At 45.7% G+C, this 27148-nt stretch overlaps 1 protein-coding gene and 1 long non-coding RNA gene across 6 annotated transcripts in view; one reads left to right on the forward strand and one right to left on the reverse strand.

Moving 5' to 3' along the window:
• Positions 1–11193, reverse strand: part of EBF1 (EBF transcription factor 1) — a 381185-nt gene extending 369992 nt beyond the window's left edge. For 4 of the 5 annotated variants that reach the window (XM_041750331.1, XM_041750330.1, XM_041750329.1 and 1 more), the window contains exons 1-4: positions 10925–11193; positions 8644–8800; positions 8039–8102; positions 7339–7394 (exon numbers count right to left, since the gene is read on the reverse strand). In XM_041750331.1, the coding sequence (XP_041606265.1) occupies positions 7339–7394; positions 8039–8102; positions 8644–8800; positions 10925–11058 (411 nt within the window). In that variant the 5' untranslated portion in view covers positions 11059–11193. Of the gene's footprint in view, positions 1–7338; positions 7395–8038; positions 8103–8643; positions 8801–9923; positions 10322–10924 lie in introns of those variants that run through there. The other variant, XM_041750333.1, reaches the window with a different exon arrangement.
• Positions 8673–26328, forward strand: LOC121488068. Its single transcript, XR_005986976.1, has 3 exons — positions 8673–9793; positions 11481–12484; positions 25678–26328. It is a non-coding gene; the product is annotated as an uncharacterized LOC121488068 (long non-coding RNA).
• Positions 26329–27148: the final 820 nt, after the last annotated feature.

Consider the following 27148-nt stretch of genomic DNA (forward strand, 5'->3'; position numbering starts at 1 on the left):
GCCAAGAAATCAATATTCTAATGAGATCCAAAATGGTAAAATATGATAAATTTGTTTTGCTGAGTATATCTGAAGCAGAGTGTCTTTAGTAAGACAGACTTTTGAAAAATGTCACCAGGCTTTCCCTGCAGCTTACACACACAACTGAGAGCCACACATCAACTTTCTACCATCTACATTTTGTACACACGTCAAGATGGGTTCACAGTTCAGCAAACCCAGACTTTAAGCCTAAAAGGAAAAGGAGCTTCTTATACCAACTTAGAAGTTTCTGCTTTTCTTACTAATTTAAATATGTGTCTCTGTGGGGTGTGAATAAAGCTTGCTGGGACTGGATCAGCTGGGAGATCACAGAAGCATATAAACAGCATTGACTATTTTAAGTGAAACCATTTTAATAGACAGCTGGTTTAGGGCCCAGACAATGGAACACGAAGAAGAAGGCTTATTTTATTTTCATCCTCCATAGTAAATCATGTGTCTGCTCACTGTGAGGAAGGTAGTCTGTTGTGAGAGTGACAAAGACAACAGTGGTTTAAATAAATCAATGTGTTTATCAGGAGTAAGGACCAGAGGCCTGTTACAGACATGGGCAGGAGGGGGAGGGAGAGCATATGAAATATATTATTTAAATAAATGAACTGATGGCAAAGCAAGTGCAGGTTTTCACCTAAGAAATGAAAAATACAGTATCAAGCAGAAAACGATATTGACCTTAATTCTGCCAATGGCAAGTAAATCCCTGAAGGTGGCAGAAATACTTGTGCAGGAAGAAAACTAAAAGAATAAACAGCACTAACTTCAACTTAACTTTAAAAACCTGGTGAAATTGATAATGAAGTTGTCAAAACTTGACCTATGTGGAGCAGATTTAGTTTCCTGACATATTGGCCCTCTTTCCCCTTTCCCTAATGTCCTGTTCTAAGAAGCAGAAAGAAAATATCCAAGGATTTATAACACCTCATTAATTTTCAGACTGAGGATTCTTTTAGAATACTTTTTCATAATGAACAAAAATGAGGAAAAAATGGGAATTGTTAAACTTTCATACCCTTATGCAACAGCAGTGCCCGAAGTTTTACTGGGAAAGACTAAAATGCCATTAATTTCAAATTCCCAATTATAAATCCACCTATTCAGCCTTTGAAAAGGAATAAATCAATCAATGGAGAAAATCTGCCTCAGTTGCCACTGTTTTAGATAGCATCTTGTAAAGTGTGATTCATCCCTGATTTTCTAGGATATCACTGGGTCTTAGAAGTTAATTGAAACTTACTATGGATAAAGACCACACAGAAAAAACGAAAAATACACAGTGAACACGCACCAGGATCACACTTCAATAGGATGCCAAAGGAAATACAGAGAATTAAGCAGGCCTTTTCTTTGTTTACTCTTCTAATAGTTTTAACTCTTTTTGTTCTATGCCAAAACAAAGAGGGTGAGGAAAATAGTTTTGACTTTAGTTCTTCAAAACCCAAAAGCATTTTAGGAACAAATGTTTTCATGAGAAGCCTTTTTTTGGTTTACAAGCAAACAATAGGATACATGTCATCATTAGAAGGAAGGTAGGAGGGAAGGAAGAAAGGAAAGAAGGAAAGAAGGAAAGAAGTAATGAAGGAAGGAATGAAGGAAGGAAGGGAGGGAGGAAGGAGAGAGAGAGAGAGAGAGGGTAGGAGGGAAGGAAAGAAAAAAGAAAGAAAGAGAGAAAAGAGAGAGATGGGTGATTCATAATTAACAAAAACTCCTAATTTTCCATTTAAGTAAAAGCAGTAACCTTGAAAATGTTACTTCTTTTTCTACATACAAAATAAAGGCCAAACCGAATTTGTCACCTTCAAAAATAAGTTCATGAATGTACAAAGTACCTCCTTCAAACAGAAGTAAAATATCCTCTAAATACAGACTGTCAACAAGCCTTTGGTAGCAAATTACCAAGAATTGGAACGAATCAAAAAATAATATGAACACCTACAATATCAATGTACTATAATATTAATCATTGCATTCAACCACCAAGTTATATTACTTGTCATTAAGGAAAAAAAAAAGTGCTAGCTTATGTGATCCCAGAAATTTCCAGTAGGTGAAGGAGCCCTAGTTAAAAATTAACCTGTGCCAAAGAAAACACTACAAATCTGACATTTCATAAACAATTGTGTCAAACAGCAATCCAACATTAATAGTGGGATAAAATAAAAAATTATTTTGCTTCAATTAGCAGCTGGGCTACTGGTGAACAAATTATAAAGATGTAATTTCAGCTTAGCAGCTAAGAAGGCCTGTTTTCAGAACTGAATTAGGAAAGTTGCAAAGGAATGATATCATATTCAGTATGCTGTTCAGTTACATCACAGTCCTGAATAAAAAGAGAATGTGTATCGAAAGCAGTTAGCTTTAGAATACATCTTTAATGTCTCAAAGAAATAAAATCCCCGATATTATTCAAGCACCGAGATAAAAACTGAATCACTCTAACAATCCCACATGGTATTTCTTTTTCTAACAGTAGTAAGAGATATTTCACTCATATGATAACTACATTTACATCTATATTAGTAGATACAGCTGGCTTTGTCAACCCAATGGGACAATAATAATAATAATAATAATAAAATAATAAAAGCAGCTAATTTATTAAGCACTTAATATGTGCCAGTCACTATTCTAAGCACTTCACATGTATGAATTCATTTAATTGTCACAAAAGAGCTTCAAGGTAGGTGTTATCATTATTTCCATTAGTTTTATTCCAAATGCTTACATATTTTAATTACTCTGAGATCAAATCATTCTTGCTCAACAACTATATAAACAATTCACCCACATCCAAACACTCCTTCACTCCTCTCAGCATTATAAGGAAAGACGTAAGAACAGACTATTGGTGTAGTCATCTGAGTTCGATAAATGCATCACTACTAATATGTTCGTTTTTAATGCTGTTCAAACATTCACATGGAAACAGCTCTAGCGTAAATATCCCCGAACAAATGGCTGTATATTATCCAGGAGGGAGCAGTTGGGCCGCCAGACTGGGGAAGTACTAGGCCATCTGGCTCCGGCAATCTCTCCAAAACCATCAGCTTTGTTTTCACCCCCAGACTCCAAACAACACATTTTCCACTGTGATGAGTTTACATTTTCCCAAACACAGGTCCTGATCATGCATAAAAATTCCAAACTTCTTCATTCCTCTATGTGCAAGGAAATTTAAATCACCTGCATTTTTGACATGTTACCAAAGGAGAGAGAAAGCTGCTACAAGGTGGCTCCTGACTCTAAACCTGCCCTGTCTTTTTCTGTTTGTAGGTTTTTCCAAATGTAGGAAAGAATCTCCCGGCTGGCCTCTTGAATTCCTTTGGAACTTATTGATATACTAAAAATGTGTTTATCTACCAATGAAGAACCATGAACTGAAAGGGTTGTTAATCAAATCTACGTAGCTGTGGCAGGATATAATGAAACAATCAATAGGAAGAAATGTGCTTGCATCAATAACTTAAAGTACCGGGAACAACAAAACAAATACATAAAGAAGATTAGCTTGTAAGAGAAATAGGACAGTATTTCTGATCATCGTACTTTGGACTTCCCACTATGCTTTCCACTTTTTAGGGTCCCCTTACCACATCATCTACCTTCAAGCCCATACTCGACAAGGATTATGTGACTGTTATTTTTCCCTTTCCAAAAAAAGAGCTTCTGTCTGTGGGCAGGAATACTTTGTTTTTGATAACTTTATGGAACTTAGTACTCTTTCTCTAAATTATAAGAAAAGTCACTTTTTTAAAAGCAAGATGGTAGGAGAGAAGATAAGTTAAAGGCTTTTTTTTTTTAATTATTTAATGTTAACCCACCTAAGCAATCACAGAACGTAATCATATTTCAAATACTACATGAAAGTCTGAAATGAGGCACATTAAACATCAGACCTCTCCCCACTGGGTTCATTTGAGCTTCTGCAGTAGATATTGTTTCTGAATGCAACAACCATAAACTTCTGGATCCTACAGGCCTTTTTGCATGCTCACTAATGGAATACCAAAAACAGCAATGACACAAAAACAACCTATTTTTAGTCCGGCTAAACTTGGTTTTGAACAACCCTTCCCAAAAGCAAGCCTCTCATTTTCTAGTTGGTGGATGAATTTTTTAAATATCGTCACATCCTTTGTGTTTTATGAGAGAGGCATTGGGATAAGGGTGCTCGGATCCTTATACATTCACTTATAATAAAACTTCATCTTTCCTGCTTGAGTCCAAAATTAAGAGTCATTACCCAAGGTAGTGTAATGAGACACTTTGAAAAGGTGTGAAATACTGTGTCATGCCAATACATCTTGGTTGATTGAGTACATTTCTGTTTGATTTCAATGCTGCTAACTCCACTCAAGTTCAGGAACATTCTATAAAAATATTGAGTGCACAGATAGTTTTGGATTTTGCTTGCCAAAGATTCTCTTTGAGTTTTAACCCCAACTTCTGAGTCCAAGATAAGACATCACACACATAAAGCTGCATCTCTGATATGAAAAATGCTACAAACAAGCAGCTAAGAGAAGACACTTGAACTTTGGCTAGGTATTCCCTCCAAAATTTTATGATAACTTCACTCAAATTATCCTATTTTGTACTCTAAATATAAAAATCCTGAGTCTATCTGGAAGAATTTCACAGGGGAAACAAAATTTTAACTATTTAATCAGTCAGCTAATGTCAAGCCTTACTTCTGATTCAAGATTCAAGGGGCCACTGCATACTTAATGAAAATATGAAATTTTTAAAAATTTAAATCACAGTAATTTCAAGCTAGATGAGAATCTGCTGTTTTACTCATTAAGACTAAAATATAATAATTATGTCAAAGCCAGGAAAAGTTATGCTTCTTCACACTGATCTGCTTTTTTAAGACTATTATATTAACGGTGTATACAAGAAGCTAACCTACTTCCCAAACTCTTACAGCACATAATCAACAAACAGATAATGGGCAGGGATTGCCTTTCAAAGTGAAACCTACACAGAAGGCATTAGACCGTTATTATGAAAGCAAACAGGTATGCCTCAGAAAAGAAATCCCTTTCTTTTGATATTTTTAGAACAAATTCAGATAACCATTTAAACCTTTTTCAGGTCCCTCCCCATCAAAATACACAATTGCATACATTTATAATTGTAACTTTTACTGAGATGTCATATTATGGCAAATGACTTTCTCATACCTGTTATTATTAAAAATAAACTAAATCTTGTTCTAGGCCCCCACCTCCAATTGATAGAATTTATAATACCAGGCAGTCAAAGAATGCCCTATGCTGTCATTTTTCCTTAAGCTCAATGACTTCGTTAGTAAAATGATATTTGATGTATTGCTTTATAAAAATCAAGATAATTCCTCCACCATATGAGACTGTGTAAAGTCAGTTCATTTCATAATGGGAAAAATCAGTTCTTGGTGGCATTTGTTGTTTAAGGGGTCTAAAAGTTTTGAAGGCAGTTAATCACTTCAAACGTGTCCTAGTTTTGCACTCCTTACAATTGTTTGTTTCATAGTGCTGCCTATGATTGCATATTTAAGTGACCAATGTTGCACAAGTAGACAAGCCTTTCACACTGATTTGTGGGGATTTTTTTATCTTTTAAAAAGTAATTTCTAATAAATGCATATGGAATATGTATTTGAGTTCATACTTTCTCCCTCCTCCTCCCCTGTTTTCTTTCCTCTGATGAAAATGGCAGGAAAAGATATCTAGGGTATCAAAGACAATTTTTTAAAACAAAACTCCACTCAAGACATTTTTGTTTTCATACAGTAAAAAAAAAAAAAAAAAGAAAAAGAAAAAAAGTTACTGAAATCAGGCTTTTGTGTTTCTGCTTGGCAGGGAAAAAAATTTTTTTAACAAAATCCAATGTGTCCAAATGAAAGAGAATTATCCTATGTAATAATCAAAATAAGTAAAGAAAATAAGACCAAGACTAAAAGTATAAATGTGAATTTACTCTGACCAATCAACCAAGAAATAAATCTTCAAGAAAATCAAATATTTTAAGGACATAACTTGAAATAGATTTCAATAGGTATTTATTTATTATTTTTAAAACTACATTTCCCACCCTCATGTTTTCTACTTGGTTGACAATGAAATATGAGACCTAACAATCAAAATTAGCTATTATTGAAAGGTTCTTGCTGAGTAGATTTTAAAACTTCCAGCAGCTTATGAATGTGTATTTTGTACAACATATTTAAGCCGCGCTTATCTAAAAATAATTTTTAAATATGCATATGTACCATAATTTGAAAACTTCCAAGTCGGTATCTGTGAAAGAAGGGATACCCTTATTTTATCCTTATTTTAAAGGGAATATTTTAAAATTGCAATCAAGCAAATAAGTTTTATTCCTCTTTAGTACACAATGGATAACTTTTCTCTTTGTTCTAACTTCTTTCCTCCACCCAATAAAGCTGGGTTCTTTTTTGTGCCTAAGTCCTCCAACTACCTAACCAGCTACTTAATTCTGAAACTAAACTTTTTCTTAAAATCAAAAAAAAAAAAAAAAAAAAAGGCTCCTGTGCCTCATTAAAACGTCAGGCCTCTTTTCTGACTCGGCTCATAATTGTATCTTTTAAACCATAACTCAACCTTAATGTATACTGCTTGACACCCGAGTGTTGGAGAGTTTAAGAAAATGCCGTCTATGTACCTTTAAGACCACAAGCTCACTCATGCTGCCTGGCTTCTTGCCAAACTTGGAGGCAAAAGCAGGAGGATTTTTGCAAAATATCCTCTCTAACAATTGCCGCTCCCTCTTCCAACAGCACCACCACCACCACCTCCTCCTTTAAAAAAAAAATCTGTGGAGTGGGTCATCTGCGCTCTCAGCTCATCTCAGCACTCCTGAGTAAGCTCCCTAGGCCCCCCACACCCTTCCCTGCACTGTATCTCCCAGGAGAGGCCCGGAGGGGGTTCGGGTTTCACAGGCTCAGCCCACTCTACACCAAGGCCCCCCGGGCACCTTTTGCGCCCCCTGGGGCTTCTCGGCGGGTCAAAGGAAGTTCAGCACTTACTCTCCCCACTCAGGACCCTGTAGTCTTAAAGCACAAGGCCTGAGTCTCCCTTGGTGGGAAGGAGCCGTCGAGCCATCTTCCCCACGCGGTGGACGCTAGTGTGTGTATCCGCACCTGGAAGGCTGCGCTGAGAAACCGGGTCTGAGGTCCGCCCTGGCGTCGAGAGTTCAAGTCCCAGACCCCGCGCTAAAGAGTAGCCAGCTTCTTGACTTCCCCAAATTTCGAGGCCCTAGAGTCACCCCACGGCGCGAAATTAAGAAACTTACTTGTTTTGTCATGGAGTCGATGAGGCGCACGTAGAAATCTTGCTCCGTCCTTATCCCTGGGGAAGAGGGGAAGGGGAAAGGGGAACGAAAGAAAATTAAGTGAGAGGGGATCTGCCGCAAAATAAACAAACAAACAAAAAACAAAGAATGGGGCTTTAAGGCTTATGCAACGCCTACTGTCCCGGAGAAGCACCGGCAGGACACCACCACCCCCACGTTCCCCAGTGTCCAGAGAGGGGCCAGTCCCCAAGCGCGGCAGCTGAGAATGCGGCAGGACCCCCACCTGGCTGCCCTCCCCTCTCTCCATGGGAGCCCCTCTGCGCGCTCTCCGGGAGCCATCAAGGCCCCGAGCCCCCCACCCCACCCCAGCCCAGCCCAGCCCAAAGGACTCAAGGCCTGGAGTCGGGGCTAAGCCAAGGAAACAGGCCTTAGGAATGGGAGGAGGAAAGAAATGGCCCCTGCGAGGGCCAGGCCTGCACACCTGGCCCCAGGTATGCGCGAGCCCGCTACGGCCGCCCTCCGGCTCCTCGGGGCCTCCTCGGGTGAAACCTCCTTAGGCGAAACTTAGGAGAGGCCCGGTGACCCCGAGGACCGTGGACGCCTGCGCGCGCTCGGGGCTCTGGTCCGCTTGGATCTTCCCGCGCACCCTGCCCTCACCCAGGGCCCCAGGGTGCCGGCGCGGACCCGACCCGAGCCTCACCATTGCTGTAGAGGAGCTGGAGCCGGTAGTGAATCCCGTTATTGGTCTTTTCGCTGTTGGCTTCCTGGGTTGCAGCAGGACGCAAAGACACAACAAGAGACGCAGGAAAGAGCGCGGCGTGAGCGAGTGTGGACCGACTTCGAGGCAACTTTCCCAAGGACCGGACCCCCAGCCGGGGAGCCGGACAGGCCCGGGAGCAGCAGAAATTGCGGCCACCTGTGATCCCTCTGCCGCCCTCCCGACCCTTACTGCTCCCTCTTCCCTTCCAGAAAATTCCGTGGGGCCTGGGGGCTCGGGCCTGGGCCAGCAGAGGCAGGAGCCGCGCGTGGTGGCGCGGTTGAGGGCGGGTTCATCCCGGGCGCCCTTGACTCTGGAGTGCGAAGCCGGGCTCGCCTCTCTCCAGCTCTGGGGCTCCACGCGAACTTTTTTGGGAGCAGAACCTCACGGACGAGGAGCCCGGGTTCGCCCAGGACGGGAAGTGGCTTGGGGGACCCCCTCAGGAGTGTGTTAGGGATGCTTTGCCCTCGCCGAGGAGCGCGCCTCCCGAAGCGGCTGGGCCTGCTCCCCGGCGGGGGGCGAGGGGCAGCGGCGCTGCGCCCACTTACTTTTTCCTTCTCCACGAACCCCACAAAGGCTGTCCTCTCGATCTCCACGGGCTGGCCCTGTCTGTCGTAGAGGGCCAGGACGAAGTGGAAGAAGTTGGATTTCCGCAGATTGGAAGGCGGCTGCTTCTCAAAGTGAGCCCGGGCCAGACCCACCCCGCTGCGGCCAAAGACGCAGAGTTAGACGGCTAAGCGGGACACCCACGCGCGACCCTTTGTCACCCCTCACACGCGGGAGGCCCGTCAAACACCAACCTCCTCTACCCCCAGAGCACCCAGTGGGCGCCCTACACGCCCCCTCCGGCGCCCCGGGCCCACCGGGCCGCGGACATGCGTGCTCCCGCGTGTCCAATCCTCCCGCCGAGCACAGGGCGCGCCCCCCCCCCCCCCAACTCGCGGAAGAGCCGCGAAAGTTTTGTTTGGGTTTTGCGCAGGAGATAAAACCCTGCAAGCGTTTACTCCGACTTGACGCGCGCTGCGTGGGAAGGCAGAAAGGTGGAGGTGGATGCGGTGAACCCGCGTTCGCGGAATACAGCCGGTCCTTTACAACCTGGAAGGAGGGGAGCAGGGGAATCGGTCCCCGCCACCCCCACGAGCCTCCCGCCTCAGCTTCGAGGGCAGGTGAGGATGGATGGGGAACAGGCTCAGCTTCTTGACGCCGCAGCCAGCCTCCAGGAAACCTCATGTGCCCCCGCCAAGCGCGGGCGCCCGGCCTCGGGAAACCGCATGCCCCCTCCCCGAATAAAGCAAGTGAGAAAAAGGATCTGGGGGGGGGGCTCAGAGCTGTCAGGGGTGGTCGCTGTGGAACCGGGAGCTGGGGGTGTTTTTAAAAGACCTATCCTGACAAAGTTTCGCTGTTCCACAGAAATCCACACACTCATTCCAGAAACCCTGTGGACCAGGGGTGCCAACTGAGCGCGCCCGTGGGGGACCTGGAGGCTCGGGTGCCAGGGGCGCCGGGAGGCCACTGACAACCCGACCTGCTCAACACAAGGGCGCGCTCACACACACACACACACACACACACACTCTTTCGCTCCCAGGCCAGTTACCCAACTCACTCTCACTACTAACCACCCCCATCCGTGTACTCAGCGGGGATGGGAACAGGGTTGCAGACACTTGTCCCCTGCCCGGAGAAGATGAGGATGAGGTAATTAGTCATCTTCCTTTTTCCCCTTCCGCCCTCTCCGAGTCCGATAGGGCCAGGGGCCGCCAGATCTCCTACTCCCCCAAGCCCAGCTGGTGGTCTGGGGAAAAAAAAAAAAAAGACCATTTCTCACTTGGGACCAGGAGTCCCCGGAAAGGGTGATAAGAGTGCCCAGAAAAGTTCCCCCACGTCAATCTCCAAGGGCAGTGCCTCCAGGCCACACAGTCTAGCATCTCAGGAACTGAGAGTGGGAGAGGGGCTGGAAGGGACCGGTGACAGAGGGTGGAGAAGACTCTTAGGGGATGTCAGAATTAAAGTTGGGAGTTGCTGTTCTACCGGTGGACCGAGAAAAACTGAAAGCTAGCGAGAGGGGGACAGGGGGGGACAGAGAACCAGACCGAGGAATTAAGAGAAGGTTCTGGGGACACATGGAGAGAGAAAAGGGGAGAGAAAGAGAGGTAAGGAAAGGAGAAGAGAGGAAGGAGGGGTGAGGAAAGAAGGGGAAGGAAAGAATGAAGAAAGGGAGGGCGGAAAGAAGGAAGAGAGGAGAGGACGGAAGGGAAAAGACACAGGAAAGCAGTAGAAAAGGAGAAAGAAAGGGAGAAAGGTAGGATGGAAGGAGGAAGGAAGGAAAGAAGGAAAGGAAAGGAGGAAAAGAAAGAAGAAGAGAAGGAAAAAAGTTTAGAAAGGAGGGAAGAAAAAGAAAACAAGGAAGGAAAGGAAAGAAAAAAGGTAGAAAAGAGAAAAAAGAAAGAAAAAAGAAAAGGAGGAAAGAAAGTAAGAAAAAGAAAGCGAAGACAGCCAGCCAGGAAAGAAAGAGCAATCACATAAAAACACAGATATCCAACATCGTGCTGGTGAGACGCCTCTTCTGGCTTAAAACGAAATGAAAACAGTCACAGGCGAAGCAGGAGAAAGTGCCGGCAAAGCGTGGACTCCTCGCAGGCAGCTCGCGGCTCTCCGGCCGCAGGCGACCGAGGCAGCGCGGCCGGGGAGCGCGGAGCCCCGGAGGCGAGCCGAGCGCAGCGGCGGACTCCGGAGCGCGGCCCGGCCCCGCAGCGGCCGCCGCCGCCGCTTCCCGGCTCTTCTGCTTGCGGCTCGCCTCCCCGGCCGCGGTCCCCGAGCGGTACCCACCTCTGCGCCGCCGTGTTGGCGTCCAGCACCCCGGCGCCCTGCATCCACGTCCGCACCGCGTTCATGCCGCTGCCCAGCGGCTCTTCCTTCATGCTGCTTCCACTCCGTTGGATGCTTTCCTGAATCCCAAACATGAAAACAACCTTTTCTTGTGGAAAATCTCCTCCCCCTTGAAAATATTGAAAAAAAAAAAAAAAAAAAGGAAAGAAAAACGCCAGCCAGAGATTTTTTTTTTTTTTTTTGAGACGATGAACTCGCTCTAGAAGATCAAGGCGGGCTGGAAAGCAAATTTTTTAAAAATGTAAACCTTCACTCAAAACTGAGCGATAACCTGAAAAAAAAAAAAAGGAGAGAAAAAAAAAAAAAAGAAGGGAAAATCCAACGAAAAGACCAAAATAAAAAAATAGAGATGTATGCTTGGCTGTTGGGGGTTGTTTGGTTGGTTAATTTTTGGTTTGGGTGCTTTTTTTTTTTCTTTTTTTTTTTTTTTTTTTTTTTTTTTTTTTTTTTTTTTTTTTTTTTTTTTTTTTTTTTTTTTTTTTTGTAATGATCACAGGCCGGTGGAGGACAGGAGGGGCTGGAGTTTCCTTTTGTAGAGGTACCCTTCACTTGAAGAAGCAGGAAGAAAAAAAAAAAGCCCTGATGGCAATTTAAGAAACAATAGACTCAACTCGCGCTGCCGGCTTTGCTACTTCAAGTGTCATTTTCCACAACCAGGCAAGTTTTTTCCTCTCTCTCTTTTTTTTTTTCCTCCTTCTCTCCCAACCAAAGATGTTTCTTTCCTTTCAGTGCGTATAGATGAGGAGGACGCTGGTTGCCGTAGACAGATACACCAGAGAGGGAGAGTGGGGTGGGGGGAAGGGGGGAGAGAGAGGGAAAGAGGAAGGGGGGGAAGGACAGAGAGAGAGAGAGAAAGAGAGAGGAGAGGGGAAAAAGAGAGAGGGGTGGACCCTGCTGGATGGAGATTCTGTTTTCTCCTTGCTAAAATAGAAGTGATTTGCAGGCTTTCCCTATGGAATCCAGTTTGACTCTCCCCAGAGCTAAACACAGGCACACTAACCCCAAAGGGAGGAGGCGGGGCTCGCGCCTCGCAGGCCTGCCCCTTCATTTGCATAACGTCATCCTTCCGCCTCGCTGCAGCCAATCGGGGCTCCAGGAGCCGGCTGGCTCGCGGCGCCGGGCCACGCTCCCTCATTACCATCCCTCTCCGGGTGGCGCGGGGGAGCTCGCCAAAGTTCCTGCAAAGTGGCGCGCGGAGCATCGCCGAGCGCCGGCGTCTGTGCTGGGGAAGAGCTGGGCTGAGTCGGGCAGAGCCGGGCTGGAGAGGGGAAACAGACGCAAGGGAAGGGCGATATTTTTCTCAGGGATTTGAGCTGGGGTCTGCATCCTGGTCGTTGCGGTCCGAGTAGCATCCTCGCCACGCCCTGAGCGCGCTCGCGGTGCACTGGCTGCGCCCTCCCAGGGCTGAGGCTGCGTCCTGCTCCGCTGGTCTGGGACGTCGGGGGCAAAAGTGGAGGAGACGGGAGAGCTCGGGCAGAAAAAGCAGGACGCGCGTCCCAGGTGCCCACCTCTTCGCTTTGAGGAGGGGGTGGTGGGGTGGAAAAATGGGTGCTCGATGTCGGGGCGGGAGATCGCGGAGGGCGCTTGTCTCCACGCCGGGAGAGGTGGGTGGACCCTGGGCCCCGGCAAGCGAGGCTCTGTGGGTCCCCCCAGAGAGTAGGGGGACCCCCGACTCTGCCCGTAGCTTGGCTTCGGAAATGGTTCTCGCTCAGACGCTAGCCTCGAGCCCGCCGTATTAGGCATTATCCTCAACAAGCTCACTTATCTCGAGTAATCTGCGGGATGTGTAAACGGTGGACTGAATGCTGTCACACTGGAGTTGTAGCAGGAGGCGTCTTAAAATTTATTCAGATTCAACTCCCAACCCCTCCCCCCTACCCCAAAATGGTTTTTTTTTTTCTTTTGAATAACTACCAAAGCAACAACGTCTCTGATTAGTTGGTTATTTGTTGTAGGATTTCTCTGTTCCTCATTCTTTGTGTTAAAATGGGGGACTTGAACACCCCTCCCCAACTTCTGCTCCTGCCAGTTGTCCAGAAAGCAAGAGATTGAGTTAAGAAGGTGGGGAGTGGGGATAGGAGAGAAGGAGGGACAAATAATCTCCTACCTCAGACCTTTCTGTATATATGCTTGTGGCTAGCAAACAAAATAGCTAGAAGTTTCTGGGTAATGTGCCCCATCATTTTTTAGCAGGTTGTAACCTCTAATAAGCACATGGTGAACTTCTGTTTCATTGCCCTCAAAGGAACTCCCTGACTGCAGCCAAATCTGCTAAGGACTCCTTGGGGGAAATTCTCTGCCAGAAATCCAGGTCCCCTTTCTGCTGGCCTTCCTTGGCCCTTTGATTTAGGAAGCTCATGGGGTCAGTGACGGAACAGTGCACATGCCCAAGTTGAATGGATGGAGACAGGCAAGAATTTCACTTTGTGCTCTTGGCAGAGCAGGAAAGTGAGAACCACTTCCTGATTCCTGTACCAGGAAAAAAAAGACTATTTCAGGCTTGCGAGTACATGGCCACTGTGCTTAAACACTACTTTATCTTTGTGCATAAAGCCTGCCCAGCTCTCATACCATTTAATTTGGATCGCTAATGTACTGGGTACTGTGTCCCTGGTAATAATAATTCATTTGATCTCCACCAAGACACTCCTGAAGAGATCTGTCTGCAACTATCAGGATCCCCATAGTGTCTACCAGAGTTCCTGGCACACAGCACGTGTTCAGGATGGTTATCTCACCTTGGTGGTGAGATTGGAAGGATTATAGGTTTGTGGGGAGGAGAAAGGGGGAGTTGGACCTTCTCCATCTCTATAGATTTTAAATGCATAATTGAAACTGGGCCTGCTGAAAACTTCCAAAGCTCCAAGCTTAACCCCCAAGGCCCAGAGTCCCCAGAGCCAATCCCTCCCCCTGCCTGGACCATCCCCTGCCTTCTCTGAGGGGATCCTTCAGGAAAGGGGAACCAGGAAGCAGAGGCTACCCTTCCATCAATGAGCCCCAGATAGCCACAGCAAAAGACTCAAGCCTCCCTCTCCTTAACTGCCTGAGCCTCCATTTTACCTGCCAGTGATCTATATTCAGGACTCCAAGTTGAGTCTGGTGACTACATATCCCAGTAATGGGCAGTACACACTATGGTGGGGATCAGATCACTGCCAAAGGGGAGCAGCAAAGGTGCCAGAGAAAGGAGAGACACAGCCACTGCGAGGACCAAGATCAGTGTGAAGCATACAATAGATGGATTTCTAGGGGGGGCGGACAGAATTAAGGAGCACTCTGCAAGTGATGTGTTTGTTGAGGGGCCTGTTCCAAAAGAGAAATTGGCCCAGAGAAAGAAGACTTCAGCAGCCTGATTCCTGCCCCCCATGTAGGTAACCTCCAGAAACTAAATAAGAGGGCAGCAATCTCCACATCTCCCAGGCCCTAGAAGGAGGGAAAACAAAAGAGGGCAGGAATATTCTGATCACACTGATTGATTCCTTTTGGCCATGTAGAAGCAGCAGATACCTCAACCTGGGATAGGGGGCAACTGTCATTTAATCAGCCAAAGTGTATTCAGAGCTTTTCTTCTGGGTGTCCTAGTACTTTGAACCTGGCTTTCTCACCCAGTAATAGATGTTTAAGTAGGTAGGAAGCTAACAAGAAGCTAGAAAAGACTGAGAGGGTGATAGAAAACTGGGAACAACACCCCAGCCAGCAGAGTAGCACGTTTTTGTGGATTTCTGCTGGTGAATATTGAATAGCAATTGCAACTTTAAACTTTGAAAAACTGCCTAAACACTTGTTCATCTTCCCTCATGTGAGGTTAGCATCACCTCCAGAAGGCCAAGCAGGTGTGTGCAGGAGTAGTGTGAAGTTACACTGAGACCGACTTCATCTTTTCACTTTTTCATCCTCACTTATCCTGTAAAGAAAAATACTGTGCTCTAGCACTGGCCAGCCTTTACAGAATACCTGCGCTATGACTTGAGAGTGGTTTATAACAGTAATCCCCAAATCCTGCTCATCAGCCTAATCTGATGAGGGGAATGCAGATTTCCAGGCCTTGTCCAGATCTGCAGAATTAGGGAGGGAAAAAAGTGATGGGGGTGGGGGGAACCAGTGCATAAGAAAAATGTACAGCAAGATGCATTTTTATGTGGAGGAAGCGATTGGAAAGGCTTGATATTTCCTCTGGAGTTAAGCGTCCCGCTGAGCTTCTCAGGGTTTCTTCCGAAGGGAGGGCTGGCGCCCACTCCCTCCGTCTCCATTGCGCCAAACAGTAGGCAGGCGCCGCAGGCCTCAGGGTCTCCCCGCGCAGGAGGAAGCTCAGACCCGGTGGCAAGACCCCTCCTCCACCTCGAACTTTGGAAGCTTCTCACTCTTGGCTGTCCCAAGCCTCAGAAGTCTGGGGAAAGCATTCCGTTTCCCGGAGGGCATCAGTTGCTCCAGTAACTTCCCGGAGGTGCAGGTGGGAACACACGCGTCCCCGTTCCCCCCTCCCCCCCCACCCCCATCCCCACCCCCCAAAAAAAACAGAGTAGAAAGGAGATAAATAGCACCGAACTAGAACTAGCGGGACGTCCCGGGGAAAGAGGGAATCTTCTCGGCTCGTCCGCCCCCAGGAGGCCGGACTCGGGACCTGTCCTTAGAACATCCCCTCCGTCTGTTTTCCTTACGAAGACGCGCCCCCAGAAGGGCCGCCTGCCCCGGGAAATGCCCCCCTTCCCCGGCGGCTAATCAGAGTCGGCTTAGAGTGAGACGGAAGACAAGACCCCTCCTTCGGGGCTGGGGAGAAGGGGAAGGGAAAGATGGGGCGATGGAGGCCAGAGGCTGCAGTTCCACCGCGTGCGGCCGCCCTGAAGGCGTGGGCTGGCGGCCTGGGGTCGCGGCCGCCGGGGTGGCAGGGGCCAAAGCGCGGGCGGCCCGGGGGCAAGGCGCGGGGTGGTGGCGCCGCGGGTCCCCGGGAAATGGAGGAGCTGAGCGGGGCGCAGCCTGCAGGGCTCCCGAGGCGCAGCCGGAGGCCGACCGGAGTGGCCCCGCCACCCGCGCGCGGAGCCTGCCGCTACCCTCGGAGACCTTCCCCTGCGGCCCTGGGAGAGCGGCCGAGAGCAGCAGGCCGCGGTGCCACCGGCCATCCGTCCGTCCTGCCTCCAGGCCCCCAGCCTTCGCCGGCGAGCCGCAGAGGGCAAGGGGGCATTCCCGCGGACCCCGATTCCTCTCACAGACCCCCCAGTGCTGCAGAGGCGGCGGGCTTGCTCGCCCAGCCAGACCGACAGCTCCAGTCTCCGGGAGCCCGCGTCTCCCCACGAGTGCAGACAGGGAAACTGAGCCTAGAGAGGAACAAAGACACCCACGGACGGCTAGGACAAGGGTTTGGGGCGAGAAGCTCGAACAAATCTTTCCCGGATCCAGCCTGCCGACTCTCTCGGGTTTCCCCTGGGGCGGTCCCCAGATAATAATAGATAACATTTGTTGAAGGCTTTACGGGCATAAACTCACTGAATTCCCACAAGACAAAGAAGGCAGGTAAGATCCCACCCCCACCCCCCATTTTACAGGTGAGGAAACTGACGTCTCATGTTTGAAATGAAACCACCTGTCCAGCCTCACTGCAAATAAAGACGCCGAGCCCAGATTTCCCCAGTCTGTGCCCTTGGCCTAGGATCCAAACCAGCCACCCAGCCGCGGTGGCACTTTATCTCTGGAGTTTGCCCTGGTGCGCCCTCGCCCCCCCCCAACCCCGCCCCGCCTCCAGGGCAGATCTCCACGGCCCTCGAGCCCCCGGGTAACCCGCATGACAAAGGAGCTTGGGCGCAGGTTGCTTTCCACGGGCAGGCAGCAGAAGGGACGGAGGAGGGGAAACCTGTCCTGAAAAGCTCCAGTGCGTACACTGGGAGCGCATCCCCTCGGGCAGCCACCCGCACGCGTGTCTCCGGGCAGTCCCAGACAGGGCACACCAGGGTGCTGCTAACTCCAGCCCTGACTCTGCCTCGAGTGCTATGTGACCTCCAGGCAGCCGCTTCTCCCAGTCCCAGCTGACGTCTTAGAGCTCCTGGCGCCTGCAGAGTCCTCTAATTCCTCCTGACTAAACAAGACTTTTCGGGGATGCCTGCGACGCCCATCAGAGGGCAAAGATCTGCACACCCGCGAATGCGCTTTAATAGAGGAAGACCATGTGGCCTTAGCCTGACCGTAGACAGCGAAAAACTAAAATTATACCGAGCCGGGGAGTACAGTGGGGGACACCGCGGGAAAGGGTCTCCTAATCCCAGGCTATCCTGGGGCGCGCCCCATACCCCGCCCTTGGCCCTTCCCCCACCAACCTCCTACCGTCCTGCTTGGAGTCGGATCAGCGAAGGGCCCTCGCCCCCGCTGCGGAAAGGGGGCCCAGGAATCGAGAAGGGAGCAACCGGATTGTTTAGAAATTAGCATCTCTTCAGTAGTGCAAACTCAAAAAGAAGGAACTGAGGCCTGCGAGGTTTTGGCGGACGGAGGGAGACGCAGGCCTACTTGCTCCGGGAAGGTAGGATAAGGAAAGGGAAGTTTAGCAGAGGAGCTCGAGATGCCCGGGTCACAGAAAGTTCGCACTTGTATGTTCTTTGAAGCACGCTCCATTAGTTATTTACTCACCGTTCGACCCTTCGAGGTCTTTGTCGGCCGTCGAGATGCCAGATGAGGGTGATGTGAGCGTGCAACTTTGTATATTTGTGGGCCTGGGTGGTGCGTGTGTGCCAGGGAGAGCGCGCACTTGGCTGAGCAGGATTGTTGCACGCAAGCGTGAGTACACGTGAGCCTGTGTAGAGTGGGTGCATGTGTTACGTGGAGACGTGTGTCACATATGTGAGTGGGTGTGCGTGTGGAGGAACACTGGGTGTGCAAGAGCATCGTACACTTTTGTGCGAGCCTGAGCTCACACGTGGTTCGCTTGTCCACGTGTGCATGTGAAACCCGGCGAAGAAGCCCCCAAAATCTCAGGTCCCGTGAAAGGAAAGGCGCAGGCAGGTGTGCGGACCGGGCACCCCCAGGCGGGAGGCGACACTGCTGCTCCTTGCGCCTGCGGGAGCGGGAGCCGCCCACGGGGCGCGCGGGGCGGAGGGTGAGCGCCCGGCCCGGCTGCGGGCGGGAGAGGCCGGTTCCCGCCCGGGCCCGCCGGCTACCGGGTCTGCGCTCGCAGGGATCCCTGCTGGGCAGCTCCCAGCGCCTAATTGTTCCTCGCGGACAGTTTCTGACTATTGATGCCGTGTGTCCCGAAAGAGACCGCTTCCGGGTTATTTGCTTATGTTTGTATCATCTCTGTCACCGTCACGACTTGGTGGCTGTATGAAGGTGGTGCCAAAGCCACCGGCGCGGCCCTCCCCGCCTCGGCACCCGCGCGCCGCCGAGTCCTCCCTTACATGGAGCCACAGCGCCACCTCGCGGTCCCCAGCCTCCCTCCCGTCGCTGCCTCCCGGGGCAGAGCCCCCCCTGGCGCAGCGCCCCCAGATTCCCGGTACCGGTTGGTTTTCCATTCGCTCTCGCCACTCCTCTTTCCCCGCACTGGAACGTGTCACTCCGCTGGAGCCCCGAGATTCCGCAAACACACCTCGCTGAGCGCGTCCGCGCACGACCAGAAGGCCGACTCCCCGGTCCACCTGGAGAAATTCTGTCTTTAAAAGCACGAGCCCAAAGTTCACTTCTTTCACGAAACCTTTGCAGACCCGGCCTATGCAGTCATTCGTGCCGGTCCCTGATTTCTCTGGTGCTCTTATCACATTGGACAGGAAACCTTGTTCAAGTGTCTCTTTCCCGTCCCTAATCAGGGAGCTCACCTACAGTATTTTCTGCGTCTTAGCAACAATAATGACAATAAAACCTGGTGTTAACGAATGCACTAAGGATGCTCTAAGGAGCATCTCATGCAATGCAATGTGCTATGCCACCCACTTTACTCATTATCTCGCTTAATTTTCCCAGCATAACTGTGGAGTAAACATCAATATAAATTCCCCAGTTTGCAGATGAGGCTAGACCGTTCCTGTCTAAGGTTGCTTTGCAGAGCCCAACCCAAGTCTGCCTGTCTGATATGTCTTAATCTCTCTCTCTCTTTTTTTTTTTTTTTAACCTCTATGCCTTGCAGACTTACTCGGCTTTATAGCCACAGGCTTTAAGACAGGACCAGGCACAGAGTGGGCATTGATATATTTACGAATAAGTCTACCACAGCCAATATAATAAGTTTTTTTCTTCTCCAAGAGAGTTAAGCTAGAAAAACACTGCACTTATCAGATACCTTGATTGAAATGGTACCACAATGATTTATCCCAAAAATGTATTCCACTACTAATGAGCTAGATAACCTTGGTCAAGTCACTTCATCCTCAATTTCCTCATTTTTAGAAGTATGTTTAGCTGTATTAAATGAGGAAAAAACGGGAGGTATTTTATATAAGCCCTAGTACTGTAATCAATACTCAGTAAAAGTTGGCTGTTCATATAATTATTAAGGATAGTTTTAAAAACTAAAGCGCAGAACACAAAATTGACTTACCTCTAGTCACACAGAATTCACCATACCTCTGCATAAAATTATCTCACTATTATATCTTCATTTTCATCTTGGACATAAAGTATGTAATAAAATATGTTTAGTTTATTGTGGTTGGGGTGTTAATGTTAACCCTGCTCTGTTATAAAATTTTAAGGGGCAGGGGGGAAAGATATAATTAAACAGTAAATCAGCAGGCTTTGACTCTCACCCTTTCCTCCTGCTTTGTAGCTTTTTACCAAGAAAGATTTAAAGAAACACTATAAAAGTGCTTATTATTCTGGAAAGTACAAAACTCTATTTTTTAATTTAGGGGACATTCTGGGCTGGTTTGAGTTTTCCCCCACTTGAAACACTTTGCTGCTAGTAATACACTAAAAGTTTAAAAATATGTATCTAAGCAAATGATTGTACCCGAATAAAAAACAAATGAGGGTTGTTTCAACATATTCCAGACATCAGATGTTTCCCAAAAAGGCTGTTTTAGAGGTTTGGGGTTTCTTTCTAAAATGATTCATTAAATAATTACCACTATCAGCAGTTAAAGTGAAAATGAACTTTTCTGTCTGGTCAGGTTATAACTTTCTTACTAACAAATTATTTTAGAAAGACTATTAACCAGTATAGTTATCTTATAAATAAGCAAAAAGAGTCTGATAAAATCCACAAAAGGCATAAATGTGTCTCCCCATGTCACTGACCCACAATGCGTTTCCAGAAACTTTATCCCAACCCCAATTTATTTTAGTTCATGTGTACCTGCTTCCCATTCTATGCAATACCCTTTTGTGCAGATGAAGAAATGAATTCAGGAAGCTTCACCTGCAGCAAATTAATGTGTTGAGATTTTATTGTACAGCGGACGGATATTTTATTACCCTTGATTGGGGATTTGAGTAATATTGACAGCGAGACACTGTTTCCCACAGTTTGGGGAGGAGGGCGTGTCTGTTCTGTTTTCTTTTCTTCTTTATTTTTAATATGGCAGCCACTAGAGATGCTCACCAAAATTATGGCTTTCCTTCTTCCAGGTGCATAGTGAGAGTAGAGTATTCTGATTCTTCTGCATTTAGAAGAATATTAAATACTAAACCCTGTGGTTTGCTTTGATAAATGAGGAGGCATCAGTAATATGTGTTATTTAGAGGCAAAAGCTTTAAGAACCAATGTGCAATTCACCCAATCCCCTTCCCCTTGCCATGCTGCAGGCATATGGAGTTTCCTTCAGCCTACCCCTCTCTGCAAAGATGACATGGAGTAGAGCCCCTCTAGCCCACAGCGAACACTTAACATGAATGTGAAATAATCTTTTGTAAGTCCCAGAGATTTTTTTTTTATGGCAGCATAACTGAGCCTTTCCTGACTAATATGCCTAGGAAGGTAACTCATCTTTTTTCTTTTCTTTTCTTTTCTTTCTTTCTTTCTTTCTTTCTTTCTTTCTTTCTTTCTCTTGACAATGTTAAAATTCTTCTCCTAGAGTGAAAGACTTCCATATCTAATTAAATAATCAGATAATGCAATTTATTCAACTAGAAGCTCACTTTCTTATGCAATTCACACATTTCCTGTGGGTCAAAACATCATTTAGAAAACTCTGAAATGGGGAAGACAACTGAATTTTAGAAGTGCTGAAAAGGAATCTCAGAATCATTGCTGGACCTCCCCAGGAATTTCCAGGGGGCCCTTTGCCGGCCTGCAGATACACAGTGAAGGGTAAGCCATAAGCTCTGATTTGAAGAAATTTTATTAGCAATTGTATGAGCGGACAGAGAAACATCTGTTCCTTCGGTGTGTTCATTTCCATAACTTCAGGATGATGAAAGTGAAAAATATTTGGCTAATCAACTTATATTTCAGGAACATGACCTAGGGAAAGTTATTTCACTTTTTTAGACCATAATTTCTTCAACTGGAAAATAAAAGTGTGAGGCATGATTATGTTCAGGATGCCATCCTGTTCTACTAAGCTGGAATTCTGAGATATTCGAGTGATATCAGTTTCAGGAGTTGATGCTACAGTGTAAGAATTGTCTTGTGTTTCTATCCTCAGCACTATTTTGTGAGACATTTAAAAAATTTTTTCATGCTGATGCTAACTTAACTGCTTCTTGGGCAAGATAGATAGTGCTTTTTTTCTTCAACCTCAATTTTGTAGAAAAGTGGGCCATACAGATTTGAGGCCATGTAAAATGCTTTGTCACTTTCCAGCTAAGAGGGAAAATTTACTTTTATTCGAGAATTATTCTTTTCAGTTTTCATTATCTGACCTAAGGAAATTTCTTGTGAATTTTCAGGAAACTTGTGTGACAAAATATTGATTGTGTGGCAAGTGCTATAGGGTGAAATCATTACTATCTGTTCCTTATCCTTAGTGTGGCATAACTGATTGCCAGAAACAATACTATTACCTTCATTTGGATAATAATTTACAGCTGACAAAGAGGTTTCACATCAGTTATTGCTTTGATTCCTCTCAAGGAACCATGCAACTGACATTTCTCCCCCATTTCACCAAGGAGATGCTGAGGTTTAGATTTACCCATGCCATGTGGCTCACCAGCAGCAAAGCTTGGCTGTAGCCCAGGAGCCACACTGCCTATGAAATTAAGAAAGCAGTCTGCAACTTTACTGGGGAATAGAGAGTGTTGAAACCAGGCCACAGGGCACTCCTTTACAGAAGATGCAGACATTGTTTCTGTCAACCAATTCCTGATTTCTCTCTTCTCTGGGCACCCAGAAAGATTGTAGTCCTCTCCTTGAAGGTAGGTGTGATCACCTGACTTACTTGAGCCACAGCATTTACTTAAAGGTGAGAGAACCTCCCCCCCCCGCCCCCCCCAGAGGACTTGCTCTGCTAAACAGAGGGTTTCTGAGGGTAGCTCCATCAGTTTGGGTCCTGATGATCAGAACCCAATGATCACAATGAACAGAATTCCTTAGCAATATGCAATAGATTTAATGTAAATAAGTGGTTAAGCCACTAGGACTTGGGGCATGTTTGTTATTGCAGCTTTACATAGTCTGTCCTGACTGGTAGAGTTTCCTAATTCAAATTTAAATATTTTGTAAAAGAGAGCTATCTCTCATGGGTGGACTCTTATAAATTTGAGTTATATGCAATTAAATTTTAGAATGAAAATACCTTCTGGATCTCTCATGTTTTTATTTAAATTAATTTTACTATCTTACAGAAGCACAAGTATAAAACTATGGACACATTCTTTATGCAGATAACATTTGAACAACTGTGAAACCAAATTACAAAGTTAATGAAAAAGAAAAACTGCACAAAACCAAAGATTTATAAATGAAAACTATAAAATGCTGGATAACATTTTGTAGAAACTAAATTGCCACTTGAATATCAACATGGTTCTGAGTTTGGTAAAATAGGTTCTTTTGAAAACGGCCTGTCTACATAATTATGCCCTGTGTAATGTCTCAATTCTTCTACCACTTTTCTCTTTTTCTGTAAACTACCTCAAAGCGTTCCTGAATTCATATGCGTAGGAAAAGCTTAAAGGAGTCATTTCAGTATCAAATCCACCTCTGTTCCTTTAAAAAAAAAAAGATTTTATTTATTTATTCATGAGAGACACACAGAGAGAGGCAGAGATATACGCAGAGGGAGAAGCAGGCTCCATGCAGGGAGCCAGATGTGGGACTCGATCCCCGGACTTTGGGATCACACTCCAGGCATCCTGATCTGTCCCTTTTTTTTTTTCCAGCCTATTGTTGGCACCAATAAGCACAAACTAAAATTTGAGCTTGGAAATTTAGAGTCAGTGATGCCTGGGTGGCTTAGTGGTTGAGCGTTTGCCTTTGGCTCAGGACGTGATCCCGGAGTTCTGGGATCAAATCCTGCATCAGAACCTGTGCATGGAGCCTGCTTCTCTCTCTGCCTATGTCTCTGCCTCTCTCTTTCTGTATCTCTCATGAATAAATAAATAAAATCTTTTTTTAAAAAAAGAAAGAAATTTAAAGTCAGCACTCAGTTTTAAGGTAATTATTCAGGTAAGTCTGGTGGTGCTTAATTTTTTAAATAACTTATTTGTAATGACTTAGCTGAACTTAACAGTTCTTTTGAAGAACAAAGAGGACAGAGTGAATGTAAGACTCTAGAGCAGTACCATTCTGTGCAGAATTGCTGTTTGTTTTCCTTCAGGGCCACCATTAGACCTTATTTCTCAGCTTCCCTAGCAGCCACTTTGGCTATATGGCTGAGTTCTGGCCAAAAACACGTAGGTGGGATTGATGGAAGTCATTTCCATAGTTCATAAAAACCTCCCACATAGTCTTTCATGCCTCTTCCTCCTACTTCTGTGAGCTGAATCAGAAAATCCAACACAAGAGTCCAATGCTCTAGAGCAAGGCTCAGCAAATGTTTTCTGTAAAGGTCCTGATAGGCAATATTTTATGATTCATGAGCCATAGAGTCCCTGTTGCAAGTGCTTCACTCTGCCATCTTAGAGTGAAAGCAGCTACAGAGCACAGGTTATGCATGACCAATGAATATGGCTGTGTTCCCATACAACTTTATTTACAAAAAAAAAAATAAAATAAAAAAGGTTTACCAAAACTTTAGATCAAATTTGGTCCATGAGCCATAGTTGGCTGACCCTACTCTAGAATATGTCAGGATCACAAGGTAGAAGAAATCTGGTCCATAAGTGACTGCATGGGGTAATAAACTTTATTCAAGCAAGAAATAAACTTCTATTATGACAAGTCATTGAGATTTAAGGGTATTTCAGCATTAACTGAGTCCTCCAATACTGCTGGAGTATTCAACCTCATGTGACCTCAGGTTGACCTATCAGTTGTCCCTACGCAATCAGAAGCTCCTCATCCTCATCCTCTCCTGTGCTTCGACTGTACATTTTGCCCAACATTCCCTCAATGGGAACTGTTTTCAAGGATGCAGTCTTAAGAGAACAATGTGCTGTTGAGACCATCTGGACTGTGTATGTGACTGAACCCAGTTAAGGCCTCTGTATAAGCTTTTAAGGCTCAGGTGGGTAGATGCAGAGATTTACTTGTCTTGTGAGCTCCCCAGATGAGCCTCATATGGAAGTTCCCTTGCTTATGAAACCTGCCATCTAGCAATCCAAGAGTGCTACCACCTACCAAGAGTGGTTTACCACTTTCTTCGGCTTCTCCTCACCTTCCATGCACCAGACCCAGTGCCAGATTTCACTCTAGACCAACAGATATAATACCCCATCACACAGATGACTTTCTATAAATAATAGATTTCCTCTTCATCCCCACATTCCTTTGAGAACAGACTTATTCATTTGTCATAGAACCTTCCCAATACATGTTAGTGAGATAAATAAAACGCCATCAGATAATCGTCTGCGTGGAACATGCATATCATGCAATCTATGACATTCCAAGTTGTCACTGTCACCTCTCTCCATCTCACCACCTAAATGCACCTAGATGCATATCTGAATTGTTTTGTGCCCCCTTCCAGTTAACCAGACACACATTTGGGAGACAGTTTGCTTGGTTAATAGGTTTGCTTTCTGCGAACAATTTGCTCCCACTTACATTAAGTCTCTGGAACATGTTGCAAAATCATCTTTGGGTTTTTGCTCAGCTACTATGTAATGGCACTCTACGCTGGTCACCTACAAACCTGCAGCTTGGTATTTCTACTCCTAATTTATAATCAGGGAGCCTGAGACTCAGAGGGGTTAAAAAACTTTTCCAAAATCATATGTTGGAAATATCCTATACCTAGGCCTGCCTGAGTCCCAAACATCATTGCTATCAAAAGTTGGATTCTGCAGCCTCTGGAATCTTATCCACCTTCCCTACTTGAAATGTATTTGTTGGGGAACAATTAACCTCAGGATGAGTAATTTGTCACCATTCTGTGTGCGTTTCAAATTTTCCCATTACACAAAGAAAATGAGAAAAATATGTCCTAGATAATACAGAGAAAAATGCTTCATTGTCTTAATTGCCTTTCTATTTCAATCAAGGAAGGCATTTAATTATTTCTGAACTATATTCAAAACTCTCTCTCAAGAATATGACTCTCCCCAGGTGAGTTAACCAAACCTGTGCAAAATATTTCTCTAGTCTGGATATTAATATCAAACATTTGTTGAGCATGTTTTATATGCCAATGACTGTTTGAATTCTCTCCATTTATGATCTTGTTTATTCCTCACAGCAAATCTATGGAGTGGAAATAGTCATTATTCTCCACGAGCGAATGAAGAAACTGAGATACAGAGAAATTGGGGAGCTTGTCCAAGTTCCAAAGGCAGTAAGTGGTGAAGTCAATATTTGATCCTCAGCCACCCTGGAGGTCACATTGCTCTCTTCACCATTCTGCTGTGCTGACTCTGAAGAGAAATATACTTTCCCCTTTGAGTATATGGGCAAAGCCAATATGGAAAACTCAGGCAAGATGACTTGAGTCAGCTACTCAAGGGCCATTCAGAACGTCAAGTCTCTAGAATTTGAGGTGGATCATCTGAAAGCTATGGAGTCAAGAGGGGTAGAATTTGTCTGGTTTCTTGCACAATCTGAGGCAAGAAGCCCTTGTCATTGCTAAACACCACTGCCCGGGGCCCTGAAAATGCTCACAACATTCACTCTATCCCCTATGTCAACTTCATCACCGCTGATGTAAACCACAAGACAAGGAAACAACTTTTCTATGATATATACTTTATGGCCATTCTTCTTACCTCATTATTCTTACTTCGCTTGTAAAAAATAAAGAACAATCAAGTCAGTATTTGTTCTCTAAAATTGAATGGTATGAGCATGTGTGTTTTATAAGTAAGAAAAATAAAATATTTTCTGGTGTACTGGACTGTACTCTTTGAAAAGCATACCTTATAAAACAGAATGGAGATTGGATTTTGAAATGTGTGGGCCACATCATTAGAAAGGCTGACACTATTGCTTCCAATTATTTGAACTTGACAATAGATAAGCGGAGGACATGTAACAATATACTTACATCTTCAGACCCAAATATTTTATAATTTGGGTTTAAAAATGTTTAGTCTTCACAGTAGTCTTAGTCTTGATTTTTTTTTAAAACCATTTAAAAGATTTATTTATTTAAGAAAGAGTGGGGGTGGCAAGGGCAGGGGCAGAGGGAGAGGGAAACAAGCAGACTCCCCACTGAGTGGGGAGCCTGATGCAAGGCCCTATCCCACAACCCTGAGATCATGACCTGATTTGAAATCAAGAACCAGACGCTTAATCAACTGAGCCACCCAAGTGCTCCTATTCTTAACCACTTTAATGAAAATATTCTATTTCATTAACTTTGTATCAGGGCATGTATGAGAAAACATTGATGTTTTTCAAATATGAAATATAGCCTCATTTCCTAATCAATAAGAGCAATTGTGGGTTCTCTGTGTGTCTTTAAAGGCTTCTATTCACAAGTCTAATCATCTGTTCAAATGAACCTATTTTAGCCTCAGTAAATATGTTAACACTTAAAAAGACTGAATAAGCTCAGCTTCTTATATAAGATTTGTGAAAATATGGGATGCCTGGGTGGCTCAGCAGTTAAGTGTCTGCCTTTGGCTCAGGGCGTGATCCTGGGGTCCCAGGATCAAGTCCCGCATCAGGCTTTCTGCAGGGAGCCTGCTTCTCCCTCTGCCTATGTCTCTGCC

Source organism: Vulpes lagopus, chromosome 3, assembly GCF_018345385.1.
Source record: "Vulpes lagopus strain Blue_001 chromosome 3, ASM1834538v1, whole genome shotgun sequence".
Taxonomy (NCBI): domain Eukaryota; kingdom Metazoa; phylum Chordata; class Mammalia; order Carnivora; family Canidae; genus Vulpes; species Vulpes lagopus.